This window comes from Lynx rufus, unplaced genomic scaffold (genome assembly GCF_022079265.1).
Source record: "Lynx rufus isolate CCGP_SWC_20201006 ecotype Redwood Valley unplaced genomic scaffold, mLynRuf1.p SCAF_4, whole genome shotgun sequence".
NCBI lineage: Eukaryota > Metazoa > Chordata > Mammalia > Carnivora > Felidae > Lynx > Lynx rufus.
In genome coordinates, this window is record NW_025814856.1 from 145,931,215 (window position 1) to 145,949,220 (window position 18,006).

At 52.5% G+C, this 18,006-nt stretch overlaps 2 protein-coding genes across 6 annotated transcripts in view; one reads left to right on the forward strand and one right to left on the reverse strand.

The window, feature by feature from the left end:
- The first annotated feature begins 3,992 nt into the window (after positions 1-3,992).
- Positions 3,993-15,548, forward strand: IRF5 (interferon regulatory factor 5). 3 transcript variants are annotated; one of them, XM_047097570.1, is made up of 9 exons: positions 3,993-4,100; positions 8,146-8,351; positions 10,423-10,612; positions 11,027-11,091; positions 11,594-11,627; positions 11,795-12,067; positions 12,333-12,725; positions 12,811-12,929; positions 13,202-15,548. In XM_047097570.1, exons 2-9 carry the CDS (start codon positions 8,157-8,159, stop codon positions 13,448-13,450), a joined length of 1,518 nt encoding a protein of 505 aa, XP_046953526.1. In that variant the 5' UTR covers positions 3,993-4,100; positions 8,146-8,156; the 3' UTR covers positions 13,451-15,548. The 3 variants fall into 3 exon arrangements, with proteins under 3 accessions (XP_046953526.1, XP_046953528.1, XP_046953527.1); XM_047097572.1 differs by lacking the exon at positions 3,993-4,100 and adding an exon at positions 6,301-6,828; XM_047097571.1 differs by lacking the exon at positions 3,993-4,100 and adding an exon at positions 6,881-7,327.
- Positions 15,549-15,747: 199 nt separating this feature from the next.
- The window catches only part of TNPO3 (transportin 3), a 79,027-nt gene continuing 76,768 nt past the window's right edge, over positions 15,748-18,006 (reverse strand). For all 3 annotated transcript variants that reach the window (XM_047097566.1, XM_047097569.1, XM_047097568.1), the window contains 2 exons: positions 17,745-17,836; positions 15,748-16,105 (listed from right to left, as the gene is read on the reverse strand). In XM_047097566.1, the coding sequence (XP_046953522.1) occupies positions 17,776-17,836 (61 nt within the window). In that variant the 3' untranslated portion in view covers positions 15,748-16,105; positions 17,745-17,775. The remainder of the gene's footprint in view (positions 16,106-17,744; positions 17,837-18,006) is intronic.

The window sequence follows — 18,006 nt, forward strand, 5'->3', positions numbered from 1 at the left end:
GCAGGGACTGGAGATGGGTCTGGCTGATAAGCCCACTGCAGCCTGTGACCACAGAGTCCCCTACATGCCAACCAATGATGGGTAGACCTCATGGACCTGGATGGGACCCCTCTCCCTGGTGGGGACATATAAAGAGTCTAGGCTTCAATCAGGTCTTTTGGGGGACAAGAGAGAACACCAAGGTCCACAGCTGGATCCTATGAGGCCAAGTGGCTTCTGTCCCCATAAAGCAACTATTTGCACTGCAGAAGCCTAGAAGGTTTCCTCCTCTTTCTTTTCCTTCTTGTCCAGGTGCCTCATGCTCTACCAACAGGCAGGAAGGAGGGGAGCCCTGATCTCTTCTGTGACAGAGCCCAGCAGTAGGGACGGAAGTGGTTTGAGTGAAATGCTGAGCTCAGCAGATTTTAAGAGTGCTAGAATCAGCACCCGTGCAGCAGTGGGGGCGGGGGTGGGGGTATCAGGATGTCTGGGTGGGGCATTCTGGCTCTAGAAGGATATGAGTGGGGGAGGGGTCAGCAGAAGAACCAGTGACAAATGCACTGAGATTCAGGGCAGTACCAAGGAGGGGGGACGACAGGAAGGCTCTGAGCTGAGCTAGGAGAGTCTCCAGCATCTTTCTTTAAAGAGCTGATGAGACCTCCTGGCACTAATGAAATCCCAGGCAGGATCTGAGAGTCTACGTGAGAGAGATGCTGAGACTGGAGATTCTGAGGCGTTCCTGGGAGTACCAGGGCCTGCTTGAGCTGTGGAACCAAGGCCCAGAGCAGAATCCATGGGAAAGGCGTGGAAGCCAGGCTGCAGGGGGTCAGGGTGAGGAAAGGTGCTGACCACGAAGGAAAAGGGAAGTAACATTTGTTCTTAAAAGGGCCAAGGGAGCAGAGAGCTGGGGCCTGGGATGATGGATGCAGGAGACAGCACGGCGTCTTAGGCCTCAGGCCATGTGAAGAGGTAAAGAGAGCTGCAAATTGGGAGACGAGGGGACATGAGGTCTAGAGACGTGCATGTGACTGTGCAGGCCAAGTGGGGGACTTCCAGGTCATGCCCCAGAAAGCTCTGAGGAGGTGGCAGTTGGTAAGAAATGGAGAAGAAGCCCCGATATGGCCTCCTGGGCGTCACTAATAATAAAGCTGTGTGTTTACAAAGTCAAGAGTGGCCAAGTTAAAACCTAAGTCGGGTCATGTCGTGCCTCTGTTATCCTGCACAGTGACCCACGAGGACCCCCGATTTTGTTACTTAAGCATTTACTACCTCTCACCATAGATAGGGCAGGGCATTAGACAGAATCGACTTTTGTTCTCCGTTTTATCCTGGCCTGAAGAAGGTGCTCACTGAGCATTGGTTGAATTTAGGCCCCACAGCCAACCTGCTACAGTGCTGTTATTCTCGCTTTACAGGTGGGAAATGGGGGTTCCAAGAGAGTTGGTGGTTTGCTCGAGGTCACACAATGCCTCAGTGGTAGACTGGGGAGTGACTCGGGCCTGTTAGACTCCAGAGCCCGGTGTTTAGCCAACAAGTTCCCCAAAATAGGGGATATCCGAGGAGAAGGCCAGCCTGGGGAATCCCAAGGGCTGGGCCTGAGGCGGTGGGTCTCCTGGAGGGGAGGTAAGGGCAGCTGTAATTTGCACAGAACTGCATTGACGGGGGCGGGTCCAGAGTTGGGTGGGAGGTCTTGTCCCACTTACCCCTTACACCTCTATCTTCTCTCCCTACCGCTCACACTAGGCTTCTTTCGGTTCCCTTTGGTGACACAGCTCCCCCCACCCACATGCTCATGCACCCTGGCTTCTACCGGAATCAAGCCTCTGACCACACCCTCAATCTGCCACTCCAGTCAGGGGAAGTGGGGGCAAGGGCTGGCTTACTGCTGGGAGTAAGGCTCCTGGGGCTGTGGAGGTCTGGTCCCGTGTGGCCAGGCCCCGGTGGCGGGGTGCAGAGGTGGGGTGGGGGATGGGGAGTGATTGCATGGCAGGTGGTCAGGTGCACCCTCACTTCCCCTTTGCTTTTTCTTCACCACAGACAGCGTTGGGAGGCAAGGGGACCCTTCTGTTTTGGAAGAGCCTGAATGATGCTCTCTGCCCCTGCCCCTTCCTCGCCATCCCATGTCTCTGTCCCAGAGTGGTTCTTCGTTCAGGTTCCCCCGGTCTGGACAAGGCAGGACCCTAGTGGAGCTCCCCTATTGCTGGAACCTCGCGCCAATGCTACGAGCTTGGTAATATCGTCTCCCCCTTACAGACAGGGAATGAGATTCACAGGACCTGCCCAAGGTCACTTAGCAACAGAGATAGATGCCAGCTCAAGCGTGGTGAACTTCATGTACACATAGCCCCTGCATGGTTCCTAACAAAGTCAGAGTCTCTAAAAGTCGGGTCCTCACCTGAGCAAAAGGGACAGTGTATAGGGGGCAATGTGCAGAATCCTAGAGTCTCATGGTCCCTCAGACTCTGTGTGGGGCATCTGACAATAAAAGAATTCTCCTGATGGCTATTGTTCCAGATAATTTTTTCTGGACCAAACAGAATATTGTTTATCAAGCATAACTGGTCTCTGGTAAAAAAAAAAAAAAAAGGTTCCCATTTTGTGATGGCCACTTTCAATTAAATGGCAGTTTCATTTTTACAGAAAAAAATATAAAACCATCTACCTACCCACATTTTCCCCATCCACACTTTAAATTTTAAAAACTATGAAATAGTGAAATAAGCAGCAGATACTATGAATAAAACCCTTGTACATAATTAGATTTCCATTTTACATTAGGGCTGGGGGTTGGGGGAGAGGGAGAGAGATGCAGAAAAGAAGAAAAAAGACAACACATAGTAAGTAATGACACAGATTAGTAGTAAAGACGAACCCAGATATTCCTAGAGGGAAAAGGAGAGGGGAGGGGAAGGCCAAAGTTCTGATTCATCAACTAATACTGGATTTGTGAAAAACACAGGAGCCTCTAAACTTTAAAGGGCAAATAATACTATCTAGAACGTATATATTTTAGTTGCTATCTAAAATTTGGTCAGTTAACTTGGAAATCTTCATTTATAATTTTTTTTTAATTACTATAGAAAACAATGAAAAAACAAGAGTAATCCCTGAGTAAGCTGATTCCAGTGGGAATCAGACTTTAAAATAAGAATTTCATAAGGGAAACCAGTGAGGATGAACTTTAGAGCTCAGAAACCCGACCAAGGAGAGGAAGTCAAGGTAGGCTTTCCAGAGGAGGCCATGCTGAAACAAAATTCGGAGAACAGTCATTATCAAGCAAAGAATGCTCCAGGAGAAGGAACAGGACGTATGAAGTTTGGGGCCAGTGAGTGAGACCCATTTGTGAAATCAAAGAACGTTCCGAAGACAGATGGATGGTCAAGGTAGCAGTTAAGTGTGGGACAAGAGGCCACGCACTGATTCTGAGAGGTCCCAAAGGCAACCAGGGAGGGAGAGCTGGGGCAGGCAGGTTGAGACTCAGAAAAAGGGACAGAATGGCTTGAGGATCCTTGTCTGCAAGCACGTCGAGGAGGGGGGTGTCCGGATCCAGATGCCAGCAGCTTGGCCCTGGAGCGACCCTCCAAGGAGCCCGGGCGGGCAGGGAGAGGACCGAGAAGCTACCTATCAGTCGGCCCTACCGCGCCCTCGTTTGTACTTTGTTGACGGCCTGTGTCTGACCCGAACTTGAACTCCCGGAGGGCGCGGGCTAGGGAAGTTCCCGGGCCCCTCCGAGCACTTTGGCTTCGTGGGGAGGGGGTCTGGGGCTGTCAAATGACTATTTTGCGGTTCCAGATTGCCGAAGGAGCCCAGTAGTCGGTCCAGGTCACCGCTCGGCCTGCCGTTTCCCCCAGAGGCCTTCCTTGGGCAGCCCTGGGGGGCCCGGCCTGGCCCGCTCTGCAGCCCTCAGTCGCCGGGTCAGAGCCGGGGGCGCCCAGGGTGGTCCCGAGGGGCAGGGCGGGGCGCCGCCGGCGCGCAGAGGCTCGGCGGCCGCGATCCAGGGGCGGGGGCGGGTGATGCGGAAGTGCCAGGCGAGCGGGAGGCGCAGCTCCGGGAGAGCGCAGCTCGGCCCCGCCGCCCGGCCCGTGCTCCCGGGCGCAGCCACGCGGGTGCATCGGAGACAGGTAGGTCTCCGCCGCCCGCGCTCCTCTCCGCGCCCTGCGGGCACCGGCCGGCGGCGGGCGGGGAACGGAGGTACGGCGGGCGCGCGGGAGGGGTCCGCGTCCGGCTCCTCCGGGCGCTCTAGCTCCCGCGGTGGCGGGGGGCAGAGGGGGCGCCCACGGCAGGGCGTGCCCCTCCGGTCTGGCGGCCTCCAAGGTGCTTCCTACGTCCGGATCAGCCTGGGGTGCCTCACACCCGCAGCCTTCGTCCCTCAGGCACCCGGGGAGCCCGGGGACCGGCGGAGGGGTCACCGCTGCCAGGAGCCCTAGGTCTACTCTGCTCTCCCTCCGTCTCGCCGCCGCAAGGATGGGGAGCGCCTGGGCGCCCGACAGCGGTCTAGCTTGGGTCGTAGAGGGGTGAGCCCCTATTCCCCCCTCTTGCACGCTTCTCATCTCTTCCCTGGGCACCTGCCAATGACAGGAATTCGGGCAGAGTGTGTGGGAAGATGGTGTCGGGCGGAGGCGCCGTCTTTTGACTAGTGGCCGAGAACAAGAGGCACTGACCCTCCTAGCAGAGAAGAATCACGGGGCGCACTTCTTGGACTAGTTTCCTTACAGACTTCCCTCGAACTTAAAAACAAAACGAGTCTAAAAGTAGAGGGAAAGTGAGATGACTGTGGCCGACGCGGGTAGAAGGTGCCCGCCACCGCGCGCAGTACTCTCTGGGCAGTCTCTGAGCAGGGGCAGGGGATGGGCGGCGGGCACGGCAGGGTGGGGGAAGAGACAGGGGGCGCCATCAGCCCGCGGAGCGTTCCAAGAGGCAGAAGCTGAGCCCGCGCCCCGGGGGTGGGTCCGCGGGATTGGCCTGGGCTCCCCGCGCGCCCCAAACGGGGATAAGTGACCAGGACCTGCCAGGACGCAGGCGGGGCCGATGGAGGAGAATAGAGGGGCAGCAAGGCCACAAGCATCGTCCCGCCCTCCCTGGAACTAGCCGGTGGGGGCGCTAAGGCTCCGCCAAGTGCAGGGAGGCACTGGGAAACCACCCTTTTTTGCCTAAAGGCCTTACTTTGGGGTTTCCCCCTGCACCCTGGCCTTCCCCTGAAGGAAGCCTAGAGAGGCATCTGGGCCTCAGCTTGTCTCGGGATGTGGTCAACTCACCTGGAGGCGGTGGGATTTAGGGTCACGCCAGGCGCAGGGAACCCTTTGCCTTATCCCTGAACTTAGTGTGGGATTTACCGGGAGGCTGTGTGAATCAGACAGGTAGCAAGGGGCTTGCTGCTCCTCCCACTACCGGGCTGCAGAGCTCCTCCCCTAGGGGGTCCCTGGTCTCCGCAGGGTTCCGGGCTCCTCAGGTGGTTGGCTCCGGGGATTCCAGGGCCTTGGCGTGAATTGTGGGGCTTTCCTACCCCAGCAGAGGTTCCTGGGCTGCCCTTCTCGATGCTTCACTGTTACAGAATTCACCCATAAGGGCTTTCTCAGGTCCTCAGCAGCCCACACCTTTTCCTTATTTCCATGGAAACTGATGCAGGTTCTTCTGGCTTTCCCCACTCTCCGGGGCTCAAATCCTAGGTGTGGGGGCCGCAGAAATGTCACCCCAAGTCTCCAGAAGGCACACGTGTTCAGCTGTCAATGAGTCAGGGCAGACCCCCTGGCCCTCTACTGAAAAATCAAGTCCTCCCACCGGCAGAGCACAGTGTGGATGGACTTTCTGAGAGCTGTGCAATAGCTCCTGAGGTGCCCGGGAAGTCTGGGCCACTATTTCTACCTGGAGGGAAAGTGGGACGGGGCCCAAACGCATTGAAATTCAGAACTCTTGGCATTAGGATAGTCTGAAGCAGATCTAAGCCCACCTCTAGGCAGGAGGAAGCCTCGCTGGGAAACACACTGAGCCTGGGCCTGGTGCACCTGAGGCAGAAGATCTTTCTTTGGCCTGCTTGCCGGATACCCTCCCTTGGCCCTGGCTGCTTGTTATGGGAGCCCTTTCTCCATACTCCCCTCCTTAGAATACCCGAAGGGATTGTACATTACTGACGTGAATAATTTCAACATCTTTCTACTGAACAGCACTGCTGGGCCAGGCTAGGCGGCCGGGGAGGGAGTCACCCTAACTTCCTCCTTGCCCTGGGCAGAGAGAGGAGTAGGCCTGTCTGGTGTCCCGGCTCCATCACCCCTGGCGCAGCTGCGGGCCTGACCGTGTCGGGGGCTGGTCGTCAGGGAAGCTTGCCTTCCCCTCTGGGTCACCAGAACTTTCCTCTGTCCACTTCACATAGCCAGAATGGCAGCTCTTGGTGGCTATCACCAGTCATTCTAGGACCACGGCCTCTCGTCTGAGGATGCGGGTGGGAGCTACAAATACAAATGTGGTGGGTGAGGCCATCCCCACAGCTGTGAACCACACCAAATGTACAGTGACCGTCAGCAGGGGACTGGGGAATGGGCTACGGGGTGAGAGATTGAGAATTTGGTCTTGGGGACCCAAATGTGAATTTTTCCATGTAGCTTTCCCCCAGTTCACAGTGAGTCAGATTTCCGAGTTGTCTGTTCTGGCCACTTTCATTTCCCCTGGGGCTGGGTGGAGGCTGGTGTAGAAAGGGGAACTGAACCCTCAATCTTTTAAGGCCTGGGGGCAGGGCTGGGGGCTCTCCTAAACTCCCTGTCCTAGCCCAGAGCTGGGCACTGCCCTGAGGAGAGGCCCGCAGATGGAGACATCTTAGCAGCGTGGAGGTGGCGCTTAGCAACCACAGCCAAAAAGGTACTGGGCAGGGAAACCGAGGTCAGGGCTCCCAGCAGGCCTGGAATGATAGGGTCCAGGCCTGAGAGATCATCTTGGTCAATCTGCCACCTAAGGCAGGCCACCTGGAAGCCCACCTGGGCGTAGGTACCCCCCAGAAACCAGTGGCTCCCAGGCCGAGCCTATTGATTGCATAGCTTTAGCTGTTAAAATTTTTTTCAACCTGGGTCTAGTCTGCCTCAGTGGAGGCTGTCCAGGTATTGACTCAAACCCTAGTCCTTTTGTCACATGGTGGTGCCACAAAGGATAGCTCTTGTCCCTACCCACTAATCCAGACGCCCTAGTTCCTTCAGCCATTCCTTCCCTGACAGGCCTGCCCCCCCTTGGACCCTCGCCTGTGTCACAGCCCCAGCGGCCTTCCTCTTATGTCTGGTCTTAACCCCCCTCAGAGGAGGATCCTGGAGAGAGCAGGGCTGGTCAGGGAGAAGTAGCTGGAGGACAGAAGCTTCCAACATCTGAGGTATATCAGTTGGCTGGTATTTCTCAAGTCCCACCTAAGGCTGCTGCCCTGGTGAGGCAGGAGGTAGACTGAGTGGGCTGATGGGATTTCTCTCAAGATGTCCAGGTGTGGGGAAGCTTCATCCTTGGAGGGAAACTGAGGAAGAAAGGAAGCTCTGAAGAGTGGGTGTGAAAACCCTTCCTCCATTCACATGCTGGGACTTGGTCTTTGGCCAAGTTTCCTAGAAGGGGGCATAGTGAGGGAGTTCTCCGGATAAGGAGAGGGAGGGCAGAAGGGGTGGGGAGAGGAGGGGAGCAGGGTGGGGCAGGAAGAAAGCTAAGCAAGGAAGTGGCATCGGCTGCAGATGGCCTTCGGTTTGACCCCACACGGAGCTCTGGAGCGCCTGTTGCACCGGTTTGCCCCATCTGAAGCAAGGGGACTGGCTTTTTGTCCCCGTGTATCAGTCACTCACCGGCTGTGGGCTGCCTAGCCGTGGAGTGAGGCAGCAATGGGCCGCCCTCTGCCTTTGGGCCGCTGCAGCCTCACAGCAGCTGGGGAATTGATGCCCCACCTGGTAAAGCATGCCTGGGCGGGGCACGCATGCACCCCCTCTATCTGAACCCCACCCCCTCTCCCACCTCCCAAACACAAAGCAGATGCAGTGACCCTGTGACCAGAAAGCTGACAGTTGGAAAAGAGAATTGGCCGTGAGCATCTGGGCAGACCAGAGAGGAAGAGGAAGCCAGCAAATCCCTGGCTTGGCCCCCTGCACATCTTCCTGCTGCAGGGAGCGGCCAGCTGCAGAGCTTCTGATGTCCCCCTCTGGCTTTCTCCTGCAGATCCCTTTGCCATGAACCAGCCGGCCCCCAGGCCCCCCCCTCCACCCCGCCGTGTGCGACTCAAGCCCTGGCTGGTGGCCCAGGTGAACAGCTGCCAGTACCCAGGGCTTCAGTGGGTCAATGGGGAGAGGAAATTCTTCTACATCCCCTGGCGCCATGCCACACGGCACGGCCCCAGCCAGGACGGAGATAATACCATCTTCAAGGTAAGCCCAAGATGGGGGTACTCCTGGACTTCTGATGCACCCCCCCTCCCTAGAAGAGGACCTCCCCATACATCTTAAACTGACCGCTGTCCCAGCTGCCTTGCCGCAGGCGACCGCAGGCTTGGACTAAGGGGAGGCAGGCATAACCACCGTGTGCCTTTTTTTTTTCTAACGGAGCCACGAGGTGCCCCTAAAGTGTGCTTTTTTTAAAAAATTTTTTTTATGTTTATTTGTTTATGAGAGAGAGAGTGTGTGTGAGAGAGCAAGGGAGGAAGAGAGAGAGAGGGAGACAGAGTATCTGAAGCGGGTTCTATGCTGACAGCAGAGAGCCCGATACCGGGCTCAAACCCATGAACTGTGCAATCGTGACCTGAGCCTAAGTCGGACGCTTAACTGATTGAGCCACCCAGGCACCCCTGCAGTGTGCCTTTTTTTAACCTTGTGCCCAGAGCAAGGTGGGGACTGAAAGGCCCCCAGGAGACCTTCCTGTAACTCCTCCTCCTCCTCCCTTTTCTTGTCACTTTCTCATCACACGAGTATGTGTGCAGTGTGCGTGTTTGGAGTGCACATACTCTAAAAGACCACAGAATGCCCCCATAATCTTAACACTAGGAGGTAACAACTATGGAAATTTTTTGCTTGTATGTTCAGTTTTCTGCATATATATCTATAAAATTCAAAAATGGAATCAACCTGGAATATCCTGCACTTTTCACCATCCAACATCGGAACCAGCTTTCCTCTGCCCTAAATGCCACGTCACTTTCCGTGACCAGTGCGGGGCTTAGCAGTTTAGACATCCAAACCCAGTTTTTGGACACTTCACATTGCTTAGTGCTTAGTGTTTCAGTGTCGAAGACCCGTTGCCACGGATACCCTCTAAACTCTTACCCGTTGTACATCTTAAATGATTTTCTTTGGGATTAGTTCCTAGAGTTCAACATTGCTGCGTCGAAGAGAATCCTTATTTTTAAACATTTGGATAGGGTCTCCTTAGTCTTTGCAGGTTGATATTTACCCTTTGAAGGTTCTTTTCAAATCTGTTTCTTATTTTTGACGAGGTAACACAATTCAAAATTTAAAAAGTGTAAAATGGTTTGCAGCAAAGTCTCCCTCCCACCCCTGTCTTCAGCCACCCATTCCCTCCCTGGAGGCAGTTAGTATTGTCAGTGTCTTGTTTATCCTTCCTGAGAGATTTTTGTGCATATGTGCAGATATGTACCTATCTTTTCTCCTGCTTTTTACAAAATGATAGGTGTATACATACCCTCCTGTACCTCGTATTTCTTGAAGAATATGACATGTTAGGATATCAAAAGCCCCCCCTCCTTTTTTTTTTCTTGCTGCCCACTATTCCGTTCTAAGGATTGGCCATAATTTAACTAGTTCCCATTGAGGGACATTTATTTGGGGTCTTCCGCTTTTACAAAGAGTGCTGCAATGAATAAACCTTGTTTATGTGCAGAATTTTGTGCGGATGCTTCTGTACCCCTAGGATAAATTCCTGGAAGTCGAATTGCTACGTTAAAGGGAAGAAACCTTTGTAATCCTGGTATTAGCCAACTGACCCTCAAAAATAATACCAACGGCTAAAGTGTATGGAGCCTGTCCAAAGTGCAGGCACAGTTCTGAGAGCTTTGTGGGCCTTGGAGACTCTGCTACCACCCTGTGAGGTGGGCACTGTGATGAGGACATCACAGCAAAAAGAGGCAAAGTGACATGCCCCGGCACAAAGCTGGTGGGTGGCAGTTTCCAGATTCAAACCCGGTCCCACTCCAGATCCTATGTTCTTATCCACCATTCTCCTTAGAGATTTTACCTTATTGACCCTTGCAGGAGCAGTGGATAAGATGCCTTTCAAAGCACTTAGGTTTCCTTTAGTTTCTTGGAGCCCTAAGGGCTGGGAAGGCCTAGAGTCATATCCCCTACCTTGCAGAGGGACACTCAGGTCAGGCTGTGTGTCCCTGAAGGTCCCACTGGCTCAGCAGTGACTCCCAGAGGCCAGGAGGGGCTGGGGCTTTGGCGAAGGTCGAGATTCTCTGTGGTTGCCTTATCTTTTCTTCCCGCCCAGGCCTGGGCCAAGGAGACAGGAAAGTACACCGAAGGGGTGGACGAGGCAGACCCGGCCAAGTGGAAGGCCAACCTGCGCTGTGCCCTTAACAAGAGCCGTGACTTCCGCCTCATCTATGATGGACCCCGGGACATGCCACCTCAGCCCTACAAGATCTACGAGGTCTGCTCTAATGGCCACGCTCCTGCAGGTATCACGCCTGACCCCATGGGCCACCTAAGGAAACTGTGCGGGAAGGGGCAGGGCCCTGGGCCTGCGAGGTCATTACACCCTGGGCTTCCAGGAGTGGCCTGCGACGGACCATTTGTGAGGCCCGGGATGGCTTGGCACAGACCAGGCTTTGTGTCTATCTTGCTCACCTTGCCCTTGTTCTTGGCTCCAGTGAGTGTAGGTCTAGCGGCCTAAGGAGCTTAGTGCCATGGGGTCAGAGAGGTCCCTAGTGATTCCTGGTGGCTGTGTGGCCTTCCACCTTCCTGTTTGGGCAGCTCTCGGCAGGGAAGAAGCCACAGCAGGAGCTGCCCCATGGAGCCCCGATGGCCTTCTCCCATCTCCTCCTCCTCCACTGACTGCGTTTCTGTTTTTGTTTTCTCTCCCTGCTCTGCAGAGTCACAGCCCAGTGAGGATTACGCTTTTGGTGCAGGAGAGGAGGAGGAGGAGGAAGAGGAAGAGGTGAGCTCCGGGCCACTCTTGGCAGTGTCTGCGTGCACTGACATGGTGGGCCTTGTTACGGCCTTTCTGCTGTCCTGCTCTGCTTTAGGATTAAGCGGCCCCTTTCCTCCAGGGCCCTACTGCCCTTTCTGTAGCTCTTCTCTGGAGCTTCTTCTTGGGAGTTCTGATAGGAACACAGTCAGCACCCTGAATCTCCTTAGGGTTTTGTTGGCACAAAACATGACCAGATGTCATCTGACACACCCTCAGGAGTTGGGGCTGAGTAGGTATTACTACCTGTAGAAGGCAGATGAGGAAACGGAGGCCCTGAGAGCTCACTGACCTGCCTGGGAGGGCAGAGCTGGGACTGGAGGCAGGGTCTGGCCTTGCTAAGCTGAACACTGGGGAACTGCCTTTTGTGGTGCTCATGTGTTATTTCTTTAGCATCAGATCAATTCATTAACCTGGCCTCCCTTCTCTCTCTCTGGCCTCTTCCCTTCTCCTTTGCCTGTCTTCTCTTCAGCTCCAGAGGATGTTACCAAGCCTGAGCCTCACAGGTGGGGCTGGGAGGTGGTGTGGTTGGGGGCCTAGAGTAAGGAGAAGCTGCAGGTACCACAGGCACCTGGGAGGGGGCTGAAGGGAGGCCCAGGGCCAAGAGTAGGTGGGCCTAGGGGGCGGTTACCAGAAGTGGCATTAAAGCTCTGTTTGCCCCCACCCTCTGTAGAAGCAGTGCAACCTGGCCCCCCCATGGCACCCTATTCCTTACCCAAAGAGGATGTCAAGTGGCCACCCACTCTCCAGCCACCTGTGGTGCTGGGCCCTCCTGCACCAGACCCCACCCGCCTCCTGGGCCCCACCCCTGGCAACCCTGCTGACTTTGGGGAGCTTCTCCCTGCGGTCCTGCCGAGCCTGCAGCCTGGGTCCCTGGCTGCCAGCCTGCCCCCCACAGGCGAACAACTCCTGCCCGACCTGCTGATCAGCCCCCACATGCTGCCTTGTAAGGACCCACAGGAGAGCTGGGGGTGGGGGGGGTTGCTGTGTCCAAAAACAGTGCTGGGGGGGGGCGGGTTTGGTTGGTTTGCAAGAAGGGTGGAGGATGAAGAGCAAAGATGCTCAAGCCAGTCCCTCCTTGGGTGGGGGGGAGACAGAAGTGGGAGAGCTGACTAGATGGCCTGGCTGCTGGGCAGAGAGCAAGTCAGTGGGCTGCAGAACGAGGAGGCACAGGGCTCACAGACTGGGCGGGCCTACCCTCTGCCCCACAGTGACTGACTTGGAGATCAAGTTCCAGTACCGGGGGCGACCACCCCGTGCCCTCACCATCAGCAACCCACAGGGCTGCCGGCTCTTCTACAGCCAGCTGGAGGCCACCCAAGAGCAGGTAGAGCTCTTTGGCCCCGTGAGCCTGGAACAAGTGCGCTTCCCCAGCCCTGAGGACATCCCCAGCGACAAGCAACGCTTCTACACAAACCAGTTGCTGGATGTCCTGGACCGCGGGCTTATACTCCAGCTGCAAGGCCAAGATCTGTATGCCATCCGCCTGTGCCAGTGCAAGGTGTTCTGGAGCGGGCCCTGCGCCTCAGCCCACGGCTCACAGCCCAACCCCATCCAGCGGGAGGTCAAAACCAAGCTCTTCAGCCTGGAGCATTTTCTCAATGGTGAGGGACCCACATTATGTTCCTCCTGGCTTCCTATCGTCCAGGAGCATGGTTCTAGACTCTAAGGGTCTTGATCTTGCTGCAGAGCTCATCCTGTTCCAGAAGGGCCAGACCAACACCCCGCCACCATTTGAGATCTTCTTCTGCTTTGGGGAGGAGTGGCCTGACCTCAAACCCCGAGAGAAGAAGCTCATCACTGTACAGGTATACCACCATCTCATCTCTCAAGCCCCCACTCTGCTTTGGCTTGAATATTGGGAAATCCTGGGGCTCAGCTCTTGCCCCAGGGTGGAGGCTCAGGGCTCTCTGAGCAGTGTGAACTTGGCGGCCAGTGATAATCAAGGCCCAGGGCTATCCACACGTAACTAGCCTTTGTATGAAGTAGAAATTGGTGGCCCTTCTTCCTGATGGATGCCTCAGGCACAACTGGATTTGACAGTCCCGCCAAGGTTCTCCTGTCCCTCTTTGCCTCCCAGGTGGTGCCTGTAGCAGCTCGGCTGTTGCTGGAGATGTTCTCAGGGGAGCTTTCTTGGTCAGCTGATAGTATCCGGCTACAGATCTCAAACCCAGACCTCAAAGACCACATGGTGGAACAGTTCAAGGAGCTCCATCACATCTGGCAGTCCCAGCAGCGGTTGCAGCCTGTGGCCCAGGCCCCTCCTGTGGCAGGTCTTGGTGCTGGTCAGGTGGCCTGGCCCATGCACCCAGTCGGCATGCAACAATGAGACTGCGGATAGTGACCGGCACGGGCTTCCCAGGTGTCTGTGTGGATTCATGTGGAGGTGCAACGGCCCCAGTTGGCACCTGATTGGCTCGCAGGTCCTCTCTGGGTCTTCTGGAAGTGGATTTGTGCTAAGGAGAGGGAAGAGAGCTCTGTGTTCCAGGCTCTCCTCGCAGCATCTGAGGGAAGCTAGAAGCCACTTTTGCTTTCAGGGCTCAGTCTTCCTGGATGTGCCTCGCCTCTGCTCACTCTGGAGGAACTCAGCCATCAGCCCCGGTGAGCAGAGAACTCCCCCAACCCTAGGGGCCTAGCTGAGAGGGATCTGTCCCAGAGTAGTGGCCCACCCTTGTGGTTGCCCCCCAATTCCTCAGGCAAAGACAGTCAAGTGCTGTGGGCCATGCTCTCTCAACAGGGCATGGGCCTGATCTGATTTGGGGGTTCTCTAGTTTGAGCCTCACACCCTCATATCTGAGACAGATATGCACATAGGTATTATACCAGATGCTTAAGGCTGGCAGCTACCTCCTTGAAAGAACATGGAATAGAAGTGGAATTTTATGTATTTTTCAATTAATAAATATTGAAAAGATCCAGTTGCTTCCATGCTGTTCTACCAGACTCGATTTCTGATATCAGCTGGCTCTATTTCCCCTAGCACCTGCCCTCCATCTCTGGGGCCATGACAGAGGGCGGGTCTGCCTTCTAGGTTGATGAGTCAGTAGGGCGCCAGGAGCACTGAACTGGCTGGCTTTGCTTTCCAGGAGGAAGCTAGCTGAAGTAAGGGTGTGGATTTTTAAATGTATGCAGCCTAAGATCCTGTCCAAGTCAAACTCTGAGTACAACTGATGTTATGCAGGAAGGTTTGTTTCATTGGTTTCAATATTAGATAGAGCTCTGCAGTCAAGCTTATTAGCTTAAAACCCAATTACTTTAACATACTGAATGATCCTATTTATATAAAACTAAAGAAAATGCAAACTAATCTACAGTGACAGCAGATCAGTGCCTACTTGAGCATGGGGTGGATGGTAAGAGGCATGAGGAAACTTTTGGGAGTAAAGGTATGTTCACTATCTTGTGTTAATGGTTTCATGGGTGTATCCTATGTCAAAGCTTATCAGCTGTATAACTTCAATATGTGCAGCTTATTCTATGTCAAGCATACTGCAATACAGGTTTCTTTTTTTCAAAGACCAAATATTGTACTCAGTAGGTTAGGAATTAATCCATCTACTTGGGTGGCCACAGGAGAAAGAATATACGTACCACAAATGTAGCATGAGCTTTAGGGTGAACTAGAATAAAAGATGCAGAATGAGCCACTCCCCTGAAATATGAAGGGTCCGTGGCACCAAGAGCAGGCGCCTGCTGTTTAAACTCCATAGGCAGCTGTCTACCAGGTAATGGCTTAAACTGCTCACTCGTGTCGTCTAGCTGTGTCATTTCAGAGCTCTGAGGCAGTAAAAGGAAGGAAAAACAAACACTGATTAAATTTTAAAAATTTATTTCTTTTCTTTTTTTTTTGTTTGTTTGTTTTGTTGCTGTTGATTTGTTCTTGAGATGGCTGTAACACCAGACAGAACAGTGCCCTCAAATCTAACACCTGTGCAGGGCTGCAACTCCTTTAAAACATTAAGATCAGCTTTGGGCTTCCCTCTCCCGCCTCACCCCCCAACAAAGTCAAATAATTTCCACATTTTTTAGTAAAATACAGTTAGCCCTGTAAACACTTTCCCTCATATTCCCACCCACCCTCCTTTTTCCCTCTCTCCTGTCTGTGGGTGAAAAATTAAAAAAAAAAAAAATTCTTAAAAAAACCTAAAACTTAGAATATACATTTATATCCCACTCACCCTAATTTTGGCTGATGACAACCCACTGTGGATTGGAAGTGGATTTAGAGATTGGATAGAGTCAGGGTTGGGATATACATGAATTTTGGCCCTCACAGGTCCTGGTATCACTGATGTGACCATGATATAAAACAAACAGGCTCCTCGTCTGAGCAACTCTAGAGGTGGGAAGAAACGCTGGGAGAGTGCGATAAATTTCTACTCGTTTTTCGTTAAAAGAGGAGGGGCAAAGGGCAAGAAGGGAGGGTGGGAGAGAAAGAGAGGAAAAAACAATAGAAAACCTTAAGAGAGGATCCTGACCCTTTTCTTCCAATTGCAGCGATTTCATCTGAATTCCCATTTTCTCTAAGTAAATGGTTTCTGCTTCATAAAAATTTGTACTTTTATTTTATTGTATGTGCACATGCATGTTAGCATGTGTGTGTAGGTACGTGTGTGTATGTGTGCATGTCACTGCTGCCAAGTGAACGTTTCAGTTCTGGTTTCAGTTTAGTTTTCCTTTTTTTTTTGTTTCCTTTTTTATTTCTTTAAAATTACTTTTCCTTTTGAAACAAGTTCACCAGGAAACCAGCTCCCCTCCCACCACACCGGACAGGCCACAGCCATCTTTTTTTAAACCGCGCTGATTTTCCCTCACACCCCCAAACAGGAACTCCTCAGGATGGCCTCTGAAGGCTGGAGTCTCTCCCTGTCTGGCGGGACGCCCTGGTGGCGGTGAAGGCCCCTCTGCCACAATGGAGGTTTCTGATTGTGGGACACAGTCTGGTTTTTGTTTTCTTCCTGTCTTCTAATTAAAAAAGACATTCCTGACAAAAGAGAGGAAACAGTCAATAATTGTGGTCCAGGACATAGTAAGCTTCTTATAAAGTCAAGGCAGACGTTTCTCTACTTGCTCAGGTACCTCATTCTACCCTCTGCAACAAGGACTCAGTTTAAAAAAAAAAAAAAAAAAAGAAGAAGTAGTTGGATTTTTTACTGGTGATTTCAAGACAGCTTCTGCTTTAACGATACAGTCTGCAGCCCTTTTCTGATTCTGAGTGTGCTGTGGAAACTAGGGAACGTATGTTGGGGGTAGAGCGAACCAACAGGTCCAGGCTGCCCACCCCAAACCAACCACAAAATACCGATTTCAGTCTGTTTATATACTGGGGTTTCATGCAAGAGTTTAGCCTGAAGGAAGACTCTGCCTGCTCACAAAATTTTAAAAACCACTGATTTAGTCTGTATGAAAAGGTACTCTGTAAAAGTATTAAGTACCATGGTTAAGAGTGAGGACTCTGGCACCACAATGTCCACACCTGAATCGTAGCTCTATAAATTACTGACTGTGACAATCACGCAAATCGTTTAACATTTGGAAGCTCTATTCCCCTGTAAAACGGGAATAAAAACGGTCACTAACTCACCGAACCGCCTGAGGATTATCTTATAAAGCACTGGAAACAGTATCTGACACACAGTAAAGGCACCATAAACGTTAGCTATCAACATTCATAGCTGTCCACTAAGAAGCCTGAGTGTATCAATGTTAGCTATTCCTGACACTGCAAAACTTGAAGATCCCAAATGATATCACTACTTATTAAAGAACCAAAGTTTAGAAATAATTTCTGGTGTGGTTAGGCACTGCTGAAGAGTCCCTTAATCTACTGGTGCATTTAATAACAGAAACCGCCAGGGAGGTGCTGCACATTCATTGAGAATTGCCTCCTGGGAGAATAAATTCTGCCTAAGACATCAAAGGTGGGGCTTAAGAGGAGAGCTGCCTTCCTTCTCTCAGTGAAGAAACTGGCACCCAAATCCCACTACCCAGTCCTTTCTGTCCTCAGTTAAGCTTCTTGCTTTACCTCAGAACGAGTGTTAGGAAGCACACGGAGAAAAACTGATGATCAAGAGCTAGACAAGGAGGCTTTCCTACACCTTCCCTATACCTCTGGCCTTGGTCACTTCAGCATTCAGACGATAAAAGTGATAAAAACCTGGCATTTCAGCATCTAGACTATAAAAGTGGTAAGAATAAGTATCTTTGCTCATTGATCTGAAGGTCAATTTTAGGGAAATGGTGTCATGTAATCACAGTCAACTTTAGGTCAGCACTGTTTTCACCAAGGTAGCCAGGTTAAAAAATACTTATTCGTTTAATATACACATTTACCACCCTAAAATGTCTGTAAGGAGATTACAGGAAGATTTTTATTTATTTATTTTTTTTAGCTCTTCTATAATAACTTTCCTGTGGGGGTGAAGACGGCATGCAAAAGCAGCTGACAATACTGGCTGCCTTAGCCCAAGAAAATCAGGGCCCTGCATTTCCTAGCTGTTCAGCAGTGTTAAACTGTGAAGTCCTTCCCTGACCAGCTATAGTAATAAGTCCCATGATGGGCATTAAAACCTACGTCATCCCCAAGCATTCCTGACAGCCAGGGAAAAAGCTGAGACACTCACCTGGGTGACAGGCACAGTGCAGGAGTGTGAGCTATCGAAACAACCTGGTGAAGTCTCGCAAGGCCCAGCAAACTTGTTTACATTCCTCAGCACTGGAAAAGAAAAGGCAGGATGGTTCCCTGACTCAGGAGAAAGATACAATATGCTGAAAAACAACCGCAACACTTAAGTACACACAGAAGGATCTCAGCTCTGCTTGGAGCTCTCCCTCCTGTCTCTCGACTGCTTCTGATCTTTCTGTAACTCAAAGGCAAATACTAAC